The following is a 17,309-nucleotide window of genomic DNA, read 5'->3' as shown; positions in this document are numbered from 1 at the left end:
TAAAACTGAACACCTGAACTTTCTCCTCAAACCTGCTCCACATACAGCCTTCCCCTTCACAAATGATGGAAAACTCATCTTTCCAGTTGCTCAGACCAAAATCTTGGGAGTTTTCTGTGACTCTTCTTTTGCTCACACTCAGTATATAGTTCCTAGCTCAGTCAGAAAATTCTGTTGGTTTTATTTTCAAAACTTATCCAGAATCTGACCAATTCTTACTATCTATACTCTATCACCAGAGAAGGCAATGGCACGCCACTCCAGTACTCTTGCCTGGAAAAGCCCATGGTTGGAGGAGCCTGGTAGGCTGCAGTCCATGGGGTCGCTAAGAGTCAGACACAACTGAATGACTTCACTTTCACTTTTCACTTTCATGCATTGGAGAAGGAAATGGCAACCCACTCCAGTGTTCTTGCCTGGAGAACCCCAGGGACAGAGGAGCCTGGTGGACTGCCATCTATGGGGTTGCACAGAGTCAGATATGACTGAAGCAACTTAGCAGCAGCAGCATACTCTATCACAATGGTCTAAGCCACCACCATCTCTCTCCTTGTTCACTGCAGTAGCATCATAACTGCTTCTACATTGCCCCCATTTGAAGCCTGTTCTCAATCTAGTAGCCAGTCATCATTTAGAAACCTAGGTCAAATCATGTGATAGTCATGCTGAAAACTCTGCAGTGACTCCCTATTTCATTCAAAGTCCTCAAAATGTCCTAAAAGGTCCTATATAACCCCCTCCAAACATTACCATTTAGATCTTGTTCTTACTATTCCCCTCAATCACTTCACTCCAGCCAAACTAGCCTCCTTACTATTCCTCAATCCTACTAGCTATGCTATTAGCCAAAGCCATGTTTTCGGGCTTTTGGTCAAACTGTTTTCTCAGCCTGAAACACTTTCCTCAGATTTGGCTAGGCTAACACCCCTCTGTGAACAAAGCTCATGTTCTCAATGAGGCCTATAGTACCCATTCTATTTAAAACTGCAACCAACTCCAGTCCTGCCTGCCATACCCTTACTTTGCTCTATTTGCTCTATATTTTCCATAGCACTTACCACCTTCTAACATACAGTATTATTTACTTATTTATTATGCATACTGTTTATTGTCTTCCTCATCCATACTACCAGGTGGCTCAGTGTAAAGAATCCACCTGCCAATGCAGGACACATTGGTTCGATCCCTGGGTTGAGAAGATCCCCTGGAGAAGGGAATGGCAACCCACTCCAGTATTCTTGCCTGGAGAATCCCATGGACAGGAGACTGGAAGGCTACAGTCCATGCAGTCGCAAAGAGTCAGACACAACTTAGCAACTGAGCCACCCACACGCATCCATACCACCATACCCTAGAATATAATCCTCTTCTCAGGGACAAGAATCTTTATTTTTAACAAATATATCCCAAGCACCTAGAAGAATGCTTGACACAGAATAGTCACTCAACAGCTATCTGATGAATGAATGAACAACTAGTAATCTTTTTTATGTGTTTATGCCTTGTCTCTACAGTAAGATTTAAATCTCTCTGAACTTACCAACCAATGCTAGCATAGTATTTCAGACACAAGAGACAATTCTTATTTTAGTAACTATTAATAGATCCCACCATCATAAATTCTTTCAATATTATGCTTTGATGAACTACTGACATTCCTACACACTTTCTTGAATTACTATTCCTTTCACTTTTCCATTCAAAATGTTAAGTTTTTGTTGATTCCCAAAATCTTTCTGTACATGTATATGGAACTGAATCTCAACAGACGGAGTTCAGTTACTACATTTCTGAAAACATCATCATTAAAAATCAGTATGTCCCATCAAGCATGCACCCTGAAGACATTCTAGGGAAGCTCCTGTGTAGTGCCTCTCTTTCTTACTAGTTTATCTCTATCTCCCACCACTAGTTTTTCCATAATTTCCTGACTATCTGCAACAATCCACCCCCAAACAAAACTTTTTTTTCAAGTTTGTCTCTCAAGACTTAATACTTCAGAGACAACATAGAGAGCATAATGTACCAGAGGAGATAAAACAGAAGCTTAGGTCCAAGGACTGTATCTGCCTGTACTAGATTCTATGGCCTTAAGCAATTCATTTTCTTTACCTATATTTCAATTTTCTCTCCTAAATTCACAATCAGATGACATGCTTTGTAGAATTGCTGTGAGGATAAATGCAGGTAGTGTATGATTAAGCTTTGCAGCCTGTGAACTTCTGCACAAATTTAAGTCACTATTATTGCCTAGAAGCACTATAAGTTTCATTATAACTATGGATGATGCTGATTAAGCATTGAGAGGAAAAAGAGTCTAAATGACTTTAAGTGATGCCCAGAAGTATCGTGTTGTACAGTGATCAGCCATCTGTTTATTAAAAATTTAGAAATTTCACAACAAAATTATAAAAATAAATTAAGAATTAGATTAAATGAGCTAATGTATATGAAATCACTATATAAACTGTAAACCAGTACATACATGTAAAGTTTTTACTATTACACCTAGCTAGTAATTTTAAACTTCCAGATATATTTTCAGGGAGAAGGCATGAAGGAAATATTTAAACTTTACTGTACTTATTAACTATAAAAATGCCACTTTGATGTTCTTTAATTCAAATTTTAATGTTCATTAAATAATATTGAATGCAGTGGTTCAAATTACTCCCTAAAATGCAAACTTAATCTTGAATACCATAAAAACTTCACACACATACCCAAAGGCAAAATGTAACCCTTTTTAATAAATTCATACTCAACATGTGTTTCAAAAATGTGCTATGGCAAGCTAGAATCAGGCTAATAGACCAATAATAGTAAGGCAACTTACAGAGGAAATATAGTTGGACACTGCATAAAATATTTTAGAAACTAATGTAACATTTATTAGTATAGTAAAGGAATATTATTTTAGTGTCAACACACATGCAAATATTCTGTCATGGTTTCAAATACTACTAGCTCACCTCAAATAGAATAACATTTCCACATTTTGTCTTTAGTGTTTTTATTTTTTCTCACAGCTAATATTTTTATACTTTCTGTTCCCATTCATGAATCTGCTTAAACTAACCACTAGAATAAAATGAATGCAATTAAAGGAAATAATTCATTCAACAGATCTGTGGAAAGGCCTTCCTCAGTCCACATTATGCTACCTACTTCTCATCTGTCATCTAAATATTAATAATTCCTGATCCATTCAATATTTCCATGAGAAATATTTTCTCATCAAGTTTTCTTCACTCTTATTTATCTTCATTCCTTTGTTCATGCCTAAATGGTACTACATCAATGCTGCTGCTGCTAAGTCACTTCAGTCGTGTCTGACTCTGTACAACCCCATAGACGGCAGCCCACCAGGCTCTGCCGTCCCTGGGATTCCCCAGGCAAGAACACTGGAGTGGGTTGCCATTTCCTTCTCCAATGCATGAAAGTGAAAAGTGAAAGTGAAGTTGCTCAGTCATGTCTGACTCTTTGAGACCCCATGGACTGCAGCCTACCAGGCACCTCCATTCATGGGATTTTCGAGGCAAGAGTACTGGAGTGGGGTGCCATCACCTTCTCCGACATCAATGCTAGCATGACCCAAAGTATATAGTTCTCCTATGTTTAAAATCAAGAGTCCTCCTAATTGGACAGAAAACTTGAAAGTCTTGAGCTCCATGGCCCCTTCTTTGATGGACACTTTTACATTTTTTCCACTAATACAGAAAAAGACCTAAAAATCTGAATTTCTTGAATTGTATTTACATTTAAAAACTGAGAGCCCACTTGGGGGAAAAAAAATTATGAAACAATACACAGAAGAGCAGTTATTCAATTCACTGGGGCTAAACTGAAAAGAATAAGAAAAGCTTTAGACTCTGGCAGAATGGAGATTATGTAAACATACAACCTCATGAAAAAGAATATCGCCCTGAAATAACAAAAATCTGTCAGTCTCCTAGTATGACAAGGACCAATCCAAAACAAATGCAAGAAAGTGGTGATCCTACAGTACTTGTATCAATTAAGCTCTGGAACAGTTACTACTCTCTTCAGAGACCACAGTACTCAACTTGTACCCATCATCAAAATGGCCACTCTTGCAGGACATGATCAGCATTCCATTTTTCAAACTGCAAGTGGAATGTCAATTAATTTTTCCAATCACAGAGTAGAAACACTTCACAAAAATTTGATTTAGCACTATACTCATCAGTGTGTTTTAACTCAAAAGCCATGATTCCTCTGATGTCAACACATGTTTATTTAACTTATAGTGAAAGTCACTCAGTCGTGTCCAACTCTTTGTGACCCGATGGACTATACAGTCCATGGAATTCTCCAGGCCAGAATACTGAAGTGGGTAGCTTTTCCATTCTCCAGAGGATTTTCCTATCCCAGGGATTGAATCCAGGTCTCCCGCATTGCAGGTGGATTCTTTACCAGCTGAGCCACAAGGGAAGCCCCTATTAAATGGTAGATAGTTGTTTAGGGGTCCTAAGCACAGGAAACAAGGTTAAAGCCAACAACTGAACTCATGCAGTTTTCCAGGTTTTGATCTGCTAATAACTATAATGAGTACAGCATCCACTAAATGGATAAATGTTTACATAGAGAATATAAGAATAAATTCAAACAAAATATACTAATTTAGTTAAGCACTAACATGATCCAGTACACAGCTGTTAGCTATGACATATAAGCTCAATGTCTGTTTATGCTTTGTTCATTTCAGATGTTTTCTACATGAAGCATTTAATTTCAGATTGAATTCAACCTTAGTATGTTTCTGGTCTATCTCTCCTTCCCACCAGCGAATATTTATAAAATGCAAATACAATTTAATAGTAGAATAAGCAAGATAAATTTAAACAGGTACCATAAACATTGCATAATGTACTACAAAGCCTAATTAATGTTATGTTAATTTTCCACAATTTTGAATTGCATACATCATTTACTGTTCCTTGCATTAATGTAGGTTAGCTGAGAGTCAACCATATAACAATAAAATTCTACCTAGGTAATCTGGAGATGAGATGAAGAATTTGGATAATTCTTAAGATCACTCCTCTCTCCTTGATAAGTAGCCCAGTACAGACTAATAGTAGGAACTTATTTAATATTTGTTGAAGTGAAGTGACAAATGGGTTGAACTGGAAATATATAATATATACATATGACATATACATACACACACATATATACACTATATATATTATATGTATATGTGTATTCAAATTGAATATTCTAATTGAGTTATAAAATGAGAGCAAAAATTTGTGTACTGTGCATAAAATGTACTATGCATGAAATTCCTTTGTATGAATGAACTCCCCTTTTGTCTTCCTCAAGTAAAAACCCAGAGGGTACTCATAAACTTTTTACAAATTACATTTATAAGTTTAGCAGATCGTAGGCTATTTTCAAGGCAGAAAGCTTAATATTGACATTTAATTATAGATGTTTATAATTTTCCAGAGTTATTTATGTTTAAATGTAATACATGCAAGGGTCAATGTACTCTGAACAAATAAAAACAAATAATTTTTTCTCATCTCTGCTTTAATTTTTGGCACATAATATTGTATAGGGCTACATGTAAAAGCATATCAAACTCTTAAACTTGAGAATCTATTTAAAACTAACATAAACGAAGGCAAGCTTTTTTACATGGGGGAAAAAACCCATGTTTTTCTAATCCACAGTTATACATTCTACTATAAAAACTTGTGTTGTCCACTACTATAAAAACTTTATTGTCCAAAATAAAAACTCATAGAATAACTAATTTTATGAATTTTTAAGGACTCATACCCCTTGCAAAAATACTATATGTCAGAGAAAAGATACTAAAGTGAATTAACTGCAGCCATTCTTAAATGGAAAAACATATTTTATTCCCAGTTCCTCTTGATGAGTATTTTATATAGTTATATCATAAGTAAAACATAAAACTAAAATATTTTATATATTAATAGCTATTTTTAGTTTGACCTTTCTGGTATAATTCTAAAGACTGAAAAAATTCTAGTGTTACTGATATAGCACGCAGGCAGATACAAGATATTTAAGGATTATTCAACAATGGATAAGGCAAAAATTTGTAATCTCAAAGATTTCACAATTTAACAAATATAAAAGGGGGATATAGACTTTATATACCCTAAGCTAAAGACAGCATGATTCCAGAATATAAGCTCCATGAGAGAAGAGACTGTGGTGTTCACTCTCTTCACCTAGAACACTGCCTGGCACCACAGAATATACTGTATACACACACAAACACACACTCCATTATGACAAATCTAATCATGAGAGATCAAAATTATTGTGAAGATATTTTTATTTATTTAAATTCTAATAATTAAGTGGACAAAATAAGTTTTCCAAATGTCTACAGATTAAAGAAAATATTTCAATAAAGATACTCACACTAGGGTCTAACTTATGTCCTCCAGAGAACTATTTCAGGTGAATTCCCCTTGAGATTTTGTAATTAAAATTCCTTGGATTGAATTCAAGGGGGAAACCATATCATAAAGCATCCCACCATATTGTCTATAGTGTTATATAAAGCAAGCCCTCAGTGTCTGAATGTTTATTATCCTTTCAGAAGGATCAAGGCCTAACATACATATATAATCACATTTTATGGATGGTCACATTGCAATTTTTATGCCATTTCTGTGAATTTGATGTGCTTTAATATGGCATTAAACTCAACATTCTTAAAATAGGTACTGTGTAAATAGCACCTATGTATCCTACTGTCAAAAGCCATTAAGAAATAGTATAGTCTTATATGATAATTAAGTCTGAATTTTTTTAATGTTTTTATTGCAATAAAACAGGGAGCCTCACAATTGATGTATAGTGTAGATAATGCATTAACAAATGTGCTATAAAATAAATTTATCTAAATATCGTTTATGATGATATTACTATATTTCTTAAATAAGCAAGTAAGAGACAAACTTCTTCCAAAATAACTAAAAGCTCCGAATCATATTGCTGTAAGCTATAATGGTTATAACTGTTAATCCAATACACCTTTTATACAAACCCATAAACACATGAGTGGAAAAATAGCACAGATGTTCATCTCTAATGCAATTTCCATTCAATTTCCTAAGTGCGGTCCCTGTGTGCAAACTAGCTTAACGTTATGTTTAGCTTGTAAATTCTTTAAATAAATAATGAATGCAATAAAACTAGGAGATCAATAGCAAGCTGAGAAATCATAAAAAAAAAAAAAAGCCCTTTGTATTCAGGCTGTTGCCCATTTCAAACTTTAATCTGGAGACAGATCAATATTACTTTTTTCTTTTTAACATCACATAAATAGCAGATAGACTAAATGTAGACTAAATGCTGTTACCAGCTAGCAGTTGCCAGCAATCTGATAAGATCATTGGACACAATTACAATTGAATGTTTTATACCTTAACATACACACTACATTATACACTATTAAGCAACTTGTTTAAAGATAAAAAAGGTTATTTAGCAATAAAAATACCATGTTTCATTATTTTTTAAACTGCAGCAGTTTAATTACAAAGTTTTCACCACGATTTGATCTAATAAACTAAATAATTGTAATGAGTTAGAATAGTACCTGCATATGAGTAGTTTCAACCTCAGGGGTCTTAGATGAAAGGAAATGTTACTCTTCAAAATTAATTACACCTGAAAAAGTTAAGCTGTTCCTTTAATTGGAGGTGAGGGGGGGCAGACACTTCATGCAAATTTGTATTGCAATTGAATGAGTCCTGAAATTATTCAAGAAGAAAATAAATCACTATATTCCTCTTTCTATTCACAAACTATAGATAGAATGGAGGAAAACCCTCTTCTTACCAACTCATTTTTTATAAACACTTTGAAAAAATATCAAAAGTCAACTGCCTGGTTTAAGTGCTGATATCAAGTAGTATAAATCTAAATCATTGAGAATCATTTTATAGTAGTATTAGAACATCTCCTATGGGTTTTCACTAAAAGAAAATATCAAGAAGTCATACTTTCTTTACAGATACATTTCATTTAAACATTCTAATTTCATATAATAGATTTGTATAGCTTTAATGTACATGTGAAAATTTTATGCCATGATTAGAAATGGTTTTATAATGGAATTAAATTTTTAGGATTAGTGTCTTTTTATAATTGTACATTTTATGTAACTACTTAGGTTTTTTTTAAGCACAGCAATTTGTGCAAAGAATTCTAATGAGAAGAATAAATGTGTATGTGTACATGACTGTATTCATTAAACAAATGTGAATTAGGTGCCTAAATGTATATGATACCAGGCTTACTAAAATTTTACTATAAATATTACTGAAGTTAAAAATAACTCCTCAGAAATTATTATTACAAATCCAAGGTTTTGTTTTATGTAACAAATTCAGTTTTATTTTAGGGATATCATTTTAGATAGTGATAAATGTATCCATTTGCTATTTAGCTATGTTATATTCAATTCTGCATAAATCAATGTATACCACATCTTACATTCTCCATATAATAATTTTACCAATTCTAATATATAAATTTATCTTTATAGAAGGATGTGGCAAGACCTCACAATGAAGACATTCCCACAGTTTAAGCAAAACAGAAAAAAAAAGCTAACTCTTGTCCATAACTTATTCAACTTACTTATAAACTTCTTTTTAAATTATACTGCAAATCATAACATGTATCCTAAGCTTCCAAGATTAGCCTCACACCACAGATAAAAATATCCTGAAGAATTTGAGACGTCAACAGTATCAGTTAATAGTTTCCTGTTTTCCTATTCTAATAAAGCTAACAGTAAAAATTTTGATGGAAGAATACTGTAAAGGCCTGCAAAGAGAACTACCTCTGAGAGTTGATTTTTAAAAATATACATTCTTCAGAAAGTTGAAGAAAAAAAATTGAATATCCTTTCTAAAATTTGTATTTTCAAGCATCAGAGATTAACTTTAAAAGTTGTAACACTGACAACATTAAACTCAAAATATTTTCAACAATTAACACAATTGTTTCTCTCCAAAAACCAAGGCAATGATGCCATGGATGAAATGAAATAAAACATGATAGTGAATATAGTAAATGCAGGTAGGTAATAAAGTTCACTAGAGTTATACAAAGAGCCTTTCAGTGTGCATATGTGTTTCTATAGTTTAAGAAAGTAAATTATAAAAGTAGAATTTATTGTTACTGAATGATTTTTAATTTACAATTACCCAAACTATAAACAGCTGTGATATACTAAAATAAACTTTTCTAAGATTTTCAGCACTCTAAAGTGAGGAAATGATGAATACACAATGGACAAGCTGTCTCCTTACTACTAAAAAGAAATATTAAATCCTGAAGTTCTAAATCCTTTGGTAAGAGTATATTGCAAAGAAGAAGCTTATTAGTAAGGATTTAAAAGCTAACACCCTTCTGTAATCAATTTAGATACTGCATTATTCTATTTATAGTGATACTTTCAATGTGTTCCAATCATATATTACTTATTCTCATTTTTCCGACCATGATTAAATATTAATGTGGAGGCACTATTTATTAAGCAGATACCCTATATTTAGGTTTTAAGATATTGATTTCCACCATTTTGGAAGAGTTAATATAGCATGAAAATTAAGAATCTTTCCCATGAAGAAACTTATGATTGGTTAGATATTTTTCTTTGATTCCTAAATAAAATAAAATAAAATAAATTTAGTTGTTCTAAAGTAGAAAATGGAAAAAGGGATGCCACCACTTTAAAAGCTTCGATCTCTCTGACATTGCTGGCAGTATATGGGAACATTAATGCATCTGTCATGATAACAAGCTAAGAATAACATCTAGACATCAAACCGAGCAGAGAATCCATCTAAAGTGATTCATTCAGATCTGTCTCATTGATTTATTAAACACAAGGCAACATCTGCAGCCTCACAGAGCTGCTTGGTGAAATTAATGCAAGATCAATTCAAATGGAAAAAAGTGTAAAAGAGATAAATCAAAACACAATTTGCATGCAGTTCCACAATCAGGCTTATTGGGTGCAAATGTTCAATTTCCCTAGCAAAGCAAATATGTTTAAATGTTGTTTTATTATTTTTAGAATTGTGTGATCTTAAGTGGCAGTGAAGAGTTTTGCAGGTTGAGATGGTGAAAGGGAAGAAAAGGAAGAAAAAAATGCTACCAAAGACCTTTTGATTATGCAACAAGAATATCATTAACACCTAATTGTTTTTCTTTTGGGAACAAGGTTTGATGTCCTTCCTCTGAAAACATGATATTTTCAGTTTTTGTCAATTAGGGCAGTTTTAATGTATATCTGAAATGTATAGAGTGGATAAATCTAAATCATTTTTTTCTTGAAATGCATCAGATAAAGCGCCACTGTAGATATAGGTTACCAACTGAAATATAATGTATTATGATTCGAGTGTCTCACAATTACATTTGCCTGCTGGAAGCACTTTTAAAACATCTAGAGATTTCATTAGGAGAAGGCGATGGCACCCCACTCCAGTACTATTGCCTGGAAAATCCCATGGACGGAGGAGCCTGGTGGGCCGTAGTCCATGGGGTCGCGAAGAGTCAGACACGACTGAAGCGACTTAGCAGCTTAGCAGAGACTTCATTAAGACAAAATAAGTTTACTTAATAATGCATCAAACAACTCAGACTTGCTATTTTATACAAGTATTAGAGAATTCCTGTATGAAAACACCTAAACATTAATGTCTGAAGACAATCACTTCCTAATGACTTATTAGCATTCATGTACTATACACACTGAGATTAAAATCATACATAAATATCCAAAGATATTCTCTATCATACCATGCATCATTTCTTTAATGTAATACCCATTACCTAATAATGAGTTTTAGGGCAAGTATGAAATCCAGCAAAAGTATTAGATAAATACAACAGTTGTTATTTATGCAGAAGTGTACTTTTAAAATGAATGTACATGTGGAAGTTCTGTGGACTGGCACATGAGTAGACTGCTTTAATTATAATATTGACATCATTCTCTAATAAAAGACAGTGCATTGTTGACTATGTGACTGACTATAGTCAGTTAACAGACATGACTATCCCCCTCATTATCCCATGAATTAAAATGTCTGCATTTATTGCCCAGATTAATTTCTAAAACCTTTTAATCATTTCTGAAAATGTAAGTCATACAAAATATTAGCCTAGGAAAATGATGCAAGTTCTTCAAAAATTTGATTTTGCTTAACTTTACAATGAATGAAAACATCTATTTTCAAAGTTGTTATGCTTTGTGGATTATGAACTATATTCATCAAGTGTAAATGCAAAGCCAAACTCATTGACTATTTTAAAATATTTGTAGTATTTGAAAGTAGTAGTTTTAAATTGTTGTAAAAGTCACTATAAGTCACAAAAAGTTATTCTAACATGGAAGCCCATTTATGTTCTGTTCACACACAGTCAGAATAACAATAAACCATGACTGGAACATTTAAATTTTTAATTAAAAAACTGAATTATATTAATTTGAATATATGTTGACTGTCTCCAAATGCATTAAAATATTTTCTTAGTCATACCTTGTGGTCTAAGCATCCATTTAACTATATGTAAATAACTGAATAACATTTAATCAGTTGGTCCTCAAATGAAATTAAATGCTGATTATGAAATCTGACAATGTTACTTTTATATAGATAGGTAGATAAAGAGAGATAACACTAAAATGTTTTGGTTGCTTTTTCATATTTACTGAATAACAATTTTTAATTTAATATTTTACTGCTATATTAAACTTTGAAGAACTCAGTAAGGAAAATCCATTGCATAAGAGTGAGATATTTTAGACATTTGCTTTCTGAATCTGCCCGGACTCTATAATATTAAAACTCTAAGTTCTCTTGGACAAGAAATGGAAAATAATCACAGTGCTTTATCTGCAAAAACAAAGATCTAAAACAAGATAACAAGTTTTCCTATTTGGTTTGGGTATTTTTAATCATCATTTTCTTAATAACCCTCAAAATAATCTTCTTTACAATTAATTTCTGAAGCTAAGGGTCATCAAGGAAAAATACCTGGATAGCCATTTTCAACTGCAGCAATATAAAGCCTGACATTTAATAGATCAATGAATATTCAAGAGTTTCAGTCTTTCTATTCTCTAGTAGCTGAGGCAAGTATTATTCTCCAACATCTTTTCTGGGAAGAGAACTTTGAATATTTTAATAATTAGTTAATAAAAGTTGTTAATATAAGGCACTGATTGAGCTATTTTTGTGACTTTCAGTACTATCAAAGACATAATTTATGTAAGTATTTTACTCATTCATTTTCAGTGGCAACACCTCAAGGTCTCTGAAAATGACCAATTTTAAAATGGTCTATTTTGTTTGTTCTGGAATAGTGTAGGAAGCATTCCAAATTAAAATATCCTATATTAGGCCTTGTATCCTTCCATAGTTATCTGACAAAGAAGGGCAGAAATGTTTATTATGTAGGAAAAGAAAATTGCCAACAACACCATTACAGATAGGCCTTCCATTCAACAATACAGTATGGAAATTGATCCATTAGGAGATGAAGGTGAATCGCTTTTTTCAAATAAGAACAGTAGAATGTAGGTGTTCTTTGCACTTCTCCCCTCTTTTAGCTTAAAGTGCTAGGAAATCATGAGTCCTAAATGACAATTCTCTTTAGCCAAGTCTCCACTGGTATATTGCTCATCTTCTTTGGGCATCTCTATAAGCTCCTCTGATCCATCTTTCACTCCATCTTATGACATCATTCTGCTCATATCTTATATCTCTTTTCTCTTACTGTCTCCATCTCATCTACTTTATGTTGTCTCTCTTGGGCCTCATTCTTATTTACATCCTTCACCTTTCTTTTCACTGAATAGAAAAGTTATGGAAGTAATGTTTACTTAAATACTAATTTCACAGATGGAAGGAATGATTTAAGGTACACACATCTGTAAATAGTGTTACCTCAAGTCATAAGTCATCCATTATAAGCATTATCATATTTTGTAGTTTTTTAACTATATGATTATGAGGACAAAATGTGGTAATGTTAATTAGATTTTTTCAAGAAATTTTGAGGATTTTTTTTTACTGTCTAGAAATTGCAACATAGGGGTTTCTAGTAGTTTTCCTCATCTTTATTTATAGATTGAATTCATAGAATATATTTCATAAATTTTTTCAATTACATATTGCAACACTTGTAACACAATTATAGAATATGTATGTAATAAAATACTCATAAAGAAAAACTGCAGTAGGAAGCACATTCATCATATTCCAGATATGTTTCCTCTTATATTTTTAATATTTATCTATCACTTTTACATGTGCACATACACAAAAGCAATCTAAGCCCTCAAAAAAGTTGGCATTGTAAATGCTTGATAAGGAATAAATAAAACATAACTGAATAGAAATAATAACCTAAAACACATCATGTAACAGGGTTCAAAAATAGCATAAGAACACTTGACTCTGGATACAGGGAAATTTATTATTTTTTCCTTTAGTAAGTAGCTCTAATAAAAATTAAAGTTTCTATTTACAGCGGGAAGCATCAAAATCACATTAAACTGTTAATCTATTTATTTTTTAATGAAAATTATAGATTTTGCTCAAGGGTGTGTAAATTATTTATTAAAGAAAGTATAATTTCCTATGTGTAATAATTGTTCATTTCTCTTTAAGAGTGGGCATTTGCAAGAGAAACCAGGGAAAGGAGAAAGGAGGAGGACAGAAGATAGGTTTTCAGGTCTACAATTGTTCAAGTCTTTTCAAATGACAACAAATAAACTAGATGACCCTCATCTGAAGTCCCTGGTAATCCTCTGAGTTTGGGTATTTTATTAATAAAGTGCTTTGTGGTCAAAATAAAATATCCTTTCTACTCTTAAAACCTATAATTGCTTCTTTTATTGAGGGAACAGGTATCCTTTGTGTTTTAAAGCAATCTATCTTCCTTAAGAAAATGTGATCTAATAAGCCAGGTTTTTAAGCCCCAGATATGATTCAGGTAGGAGTTCTTATATGAATAGGTTTCTGCTTAATTGCTAGAACCCAGGAGAACACTGCTCAAAGAGAAAAAAAGAAAAACAAAAGGTTCCCTTGTAAGTTCTGTAGCATTATCTTATTGTAGCAGTCAGCAACAGTTTGTCTACAAGTTGCCAGTATACTTCGACTATGCATAGTAATTTGGATTTTACAGCAGATGTGTCAACTGGGTCAGTTTTGGTTCATAAACCCAGAGATCTTATGATTTCAAGTTGCATTGTGAGAAAATCTACCTCTGCAGATGTTTTATGCAAAATGATAAACAGCAGTGCTGTTTCACAACAAAACCGTTTGCCCCCTTTAGCTTGGTGATGGTGGTTTGGTTTATATACTGATCACATCTACCAAATGTGTACTTTCCTAACAGATATTATTATACTAGAGATGGAATAAATACTAAGAAAACTAATTTAAAAGTCTTTAAAAAAATTATACATGTTTCAATGCCATTTTCCCTAATCATCCCACCCTCTAAAATTAAATGATCTTGAATATACTTTACTTTCTTAAAACTCAAACATTGAATAAAATTTGCTTATGGACATATGCAAATAAATATTTGTTCTACAATGTAATTTTAAGCTGTGCTACGAAGGAGGTGCATTTACAACCAGAGAAGCTGACCATCATCATTTAGGGAATCCTCTCTTTGGGGGAATGGAATCCTTCCAATTGTTTGCCTGGGGGAAGAGCTGAAAGCATCTTCTCTAGAAAACCTACCAATTTTTATTGCACTCCCCACCCGGTCCCGGCCCCGCCGCTCATGCCCTACATTGCCCTCTGCAGATTACCCAAAGGGTCGATCCCAGGAAAGTTACACTTGCCAACGTTCTTTAAAAAAAAAAAAAAAGGCTCCATCGACTTTCCTGTATCGTGTACGGGGAAGCTTTGCGCAGCAGGCATGAGCACTCATCTTTATGAGCTCGTTCTGGCTCTCTCTCACAGACAGACACACACACCACCACCACCACTACCACTATCACATACCAACGCATTCTCACAACAAACATACAGATTGGGGAACGAATCATCCTCTGGGATGGATTCTAGACTTCCGACCCTCTGCATCCCCCAAATGTTGTGTTCTGGATTGCTAGCTTAGGAGCACAGTTTACAGCTCAGCCAGCCCTCTACTCCATAAAGCCCTTGGTGTTCGTGTTCAGGAGAAAAATCTATCAGACCCGTATGGCCACAAATGAGCAGGAAAGAAAACCAAATAGAGAAATTAACAAATAATCACAAACAGCCAGAAAGCCATGCAAGATAAGGGCGAAAGGCTGGAAACTTTCAGTACAGGACCGCAAACTTAAGTTTGTACGAGACTTTCTTAGACCCAAGCCCTGCCCCTGAGCTCGGACTAGAAGCGACAGGAAATTAATGAGTTTTTCCAGTCCTCTTTTTCCCACCGACCTAGAGCCTAAAGAGTAGAGCAAGCTAGTTAAAACTCACTCTACTAAGTTGGAAGAGGATGAGACACGCAGAAGAGGGCAAAGAGGGAAGAGAGAGCTAAGAAACGAGAATCTCACCTGGCATTGGTGCAATCGATGAACAAAGTTTCGAAGTCTTTCCTGGTGATGAGTTTGCAGCGGTTGACCCCGGGCTGGATGGCCCCCAGCCCGCGGAGGATCCGGACCTGCTCAACAGTACACACCACCGGGGATATGTCCAGTCTCTTCAGCTTGGTGTACACCGTATGCAACCCTCCCACCAGGTGTTTGAGGAAGAGATCAAAGACTTGAGGCAGGCAAATCAGTTCCTGGCCGTCCATCAGGAAGGAAGCCACCTTTACCCCATGCATGTCGACCATCCGGCACTCGTTGGTGTTGGTATTGCCGCTGCCTGCGCTGGTACTACCGACCCCTCCACCCCCGGCGCTGCCGCCGTGGTTATTGGCCATGAAACTGTTGATCATACTGGGGGTGAGAAAAGGAGGCTCTCCAGGCGTCGAGTACAGAGGTTCCGCCCGAAACAAGCCCCCCGGGACGCCTGCGCCGCTGGAAGTTGCAGAGATTACTGGAGGTGCGGAGACAGCCATGGTCATTCAGTCTCAAATCTTTGGTCTTGAGGCCTTTGCTTTCTCGCTCAGTCTCCTCTAGGTCCCCTACTACCCGCTCCCTCACTCTCTCACTCTCTGGCTCGCTTACGCTCGCTCCGAATTGTTTGCAAGTCTACGGTAGCGGAGCTCACGCTAAGCTCGAGCTCACTCACCACCCTGCAAACTGTGAGCTGCCTGGACCTACTGCGGCCCGAAACCCCACCCCCACCACACCCCCCTCCCGAGACTGGCAGCGCCCCCCAGCCAATGGGTTCCAACCCCTAGGCTCCCGAGCGCGCCGAATGGCTGACGCCCATGAGTAGGTGGAGACTCCCTGGCCAGCCCCCGGACTACCTGAGGCAGTTAGGGGCCAGCCGGTGAATGAGGATGGAGCCGGAGAAGGGGGCAGTGTAGTTCCTCAGCTTCAAGCCTAGCACTCTGACTAGAGAACATCGAGTTGTTACGCAGAGCTCCCAAAGTGGCCTCGGACACCGAACTACTCCCCTTGGCGCCCCAAGAGTGTCGAGGTGGGAACACAAAGGGTAATTCCAGACTGTTCCTCGCCCCAATCTGCTGCCACCCCGCACCCGGGTTCAATCAAGGAAAGGGAGATGACAGCTCCAATTCATTTGCACATTGTTCTTAAACTCAGCGGGGGCTAAGAAACGGCTTTGCCCAACTTGCAAGGGGAAGAATCCAGTGAGTTCCGAAGTAAACAGCCTTCTCCTGCCCACCTGGCGCGCTTGGTGTAAGTTCTCCCACATCCAGTGCACAATGAAACTAGCGTCCAATACCGCACTCAAATCACAGTTGTGGGTTTTTAATCCGCTCCTACGCACTGACAATCAGGAGGCGCAGAGAGCTTGTGAACATTTTGGAAGGCAGCAGACTTGGTATTTGGGTGGCGGACGGACACCTCTTTCTACAGAACTTCCGCCACGGTGTCCTGAACAGACTCGGCTTTCTGCGTAGCCATCCCTTAGTTTCAAGATTGTCGTGTCCCATTCTCGGCTAAAATTGATAAGAAAAGTTCCTTTATGACTCAAGACAGTCACTACAGAATATGAGAGAAGAGCAAGGGTTTGTGCTCTTTAATATTGCATTTTCTTCCTTCGTCCGTGGGCTTGGATGGTTCAGTGATTAGAGCTCCACGTCCTGAAATGTAGTTCAAAATTTCTCCTCCCCAAGGAGGAGTG

General features: G+C 35.6%; 1 protein-coding gene across 1 annotated transcript in view; it reads right to left on the bottom strand.

Moving 5' to 3' along the window:
• The window catches only part of DACH2 (dachshund family transcription factor 2), a 798,816-nt gene extending 782,508 nt beyond the window's left edge, over positions 1-16,308 (bottom strand). Inside the window, exon 1 of the mRNA XM_044936484.2 lies at positions 15,605-16,308. Within this exon, the coding sequence (XP_044792419.2) occupies positions 15,605-16,119 (515 nt within the window). The 5' untranslated portion in view covers positions 16,120-16,308. The remainder of the gene's footprint in view (positions 1-15,604) is intronic.
• Between the last annotated feature and the right edge of the window lie 1,001 nt (positions 16,309-17,309).

Source organism: Bubalus bubalis, chromosome X (genome assembly GCF_019923935.1).
Source record: "Bubalus bubalis isolate 160015118507 breed Murrah chromosome X, NDDB_SH_1, whole genome shotgun sequence".
In the NCBI taxonomy this organism is placed as follows: domain Eukaryota; kingdom Metazoa; phylum Chordata; class Mammalia; order Artiodactyla; family Bovidae; genus Bubalus; species Bubalus bubalis.
This window is presented reverse-complemented; position numbering and strand designations above follow the sequence as displayed.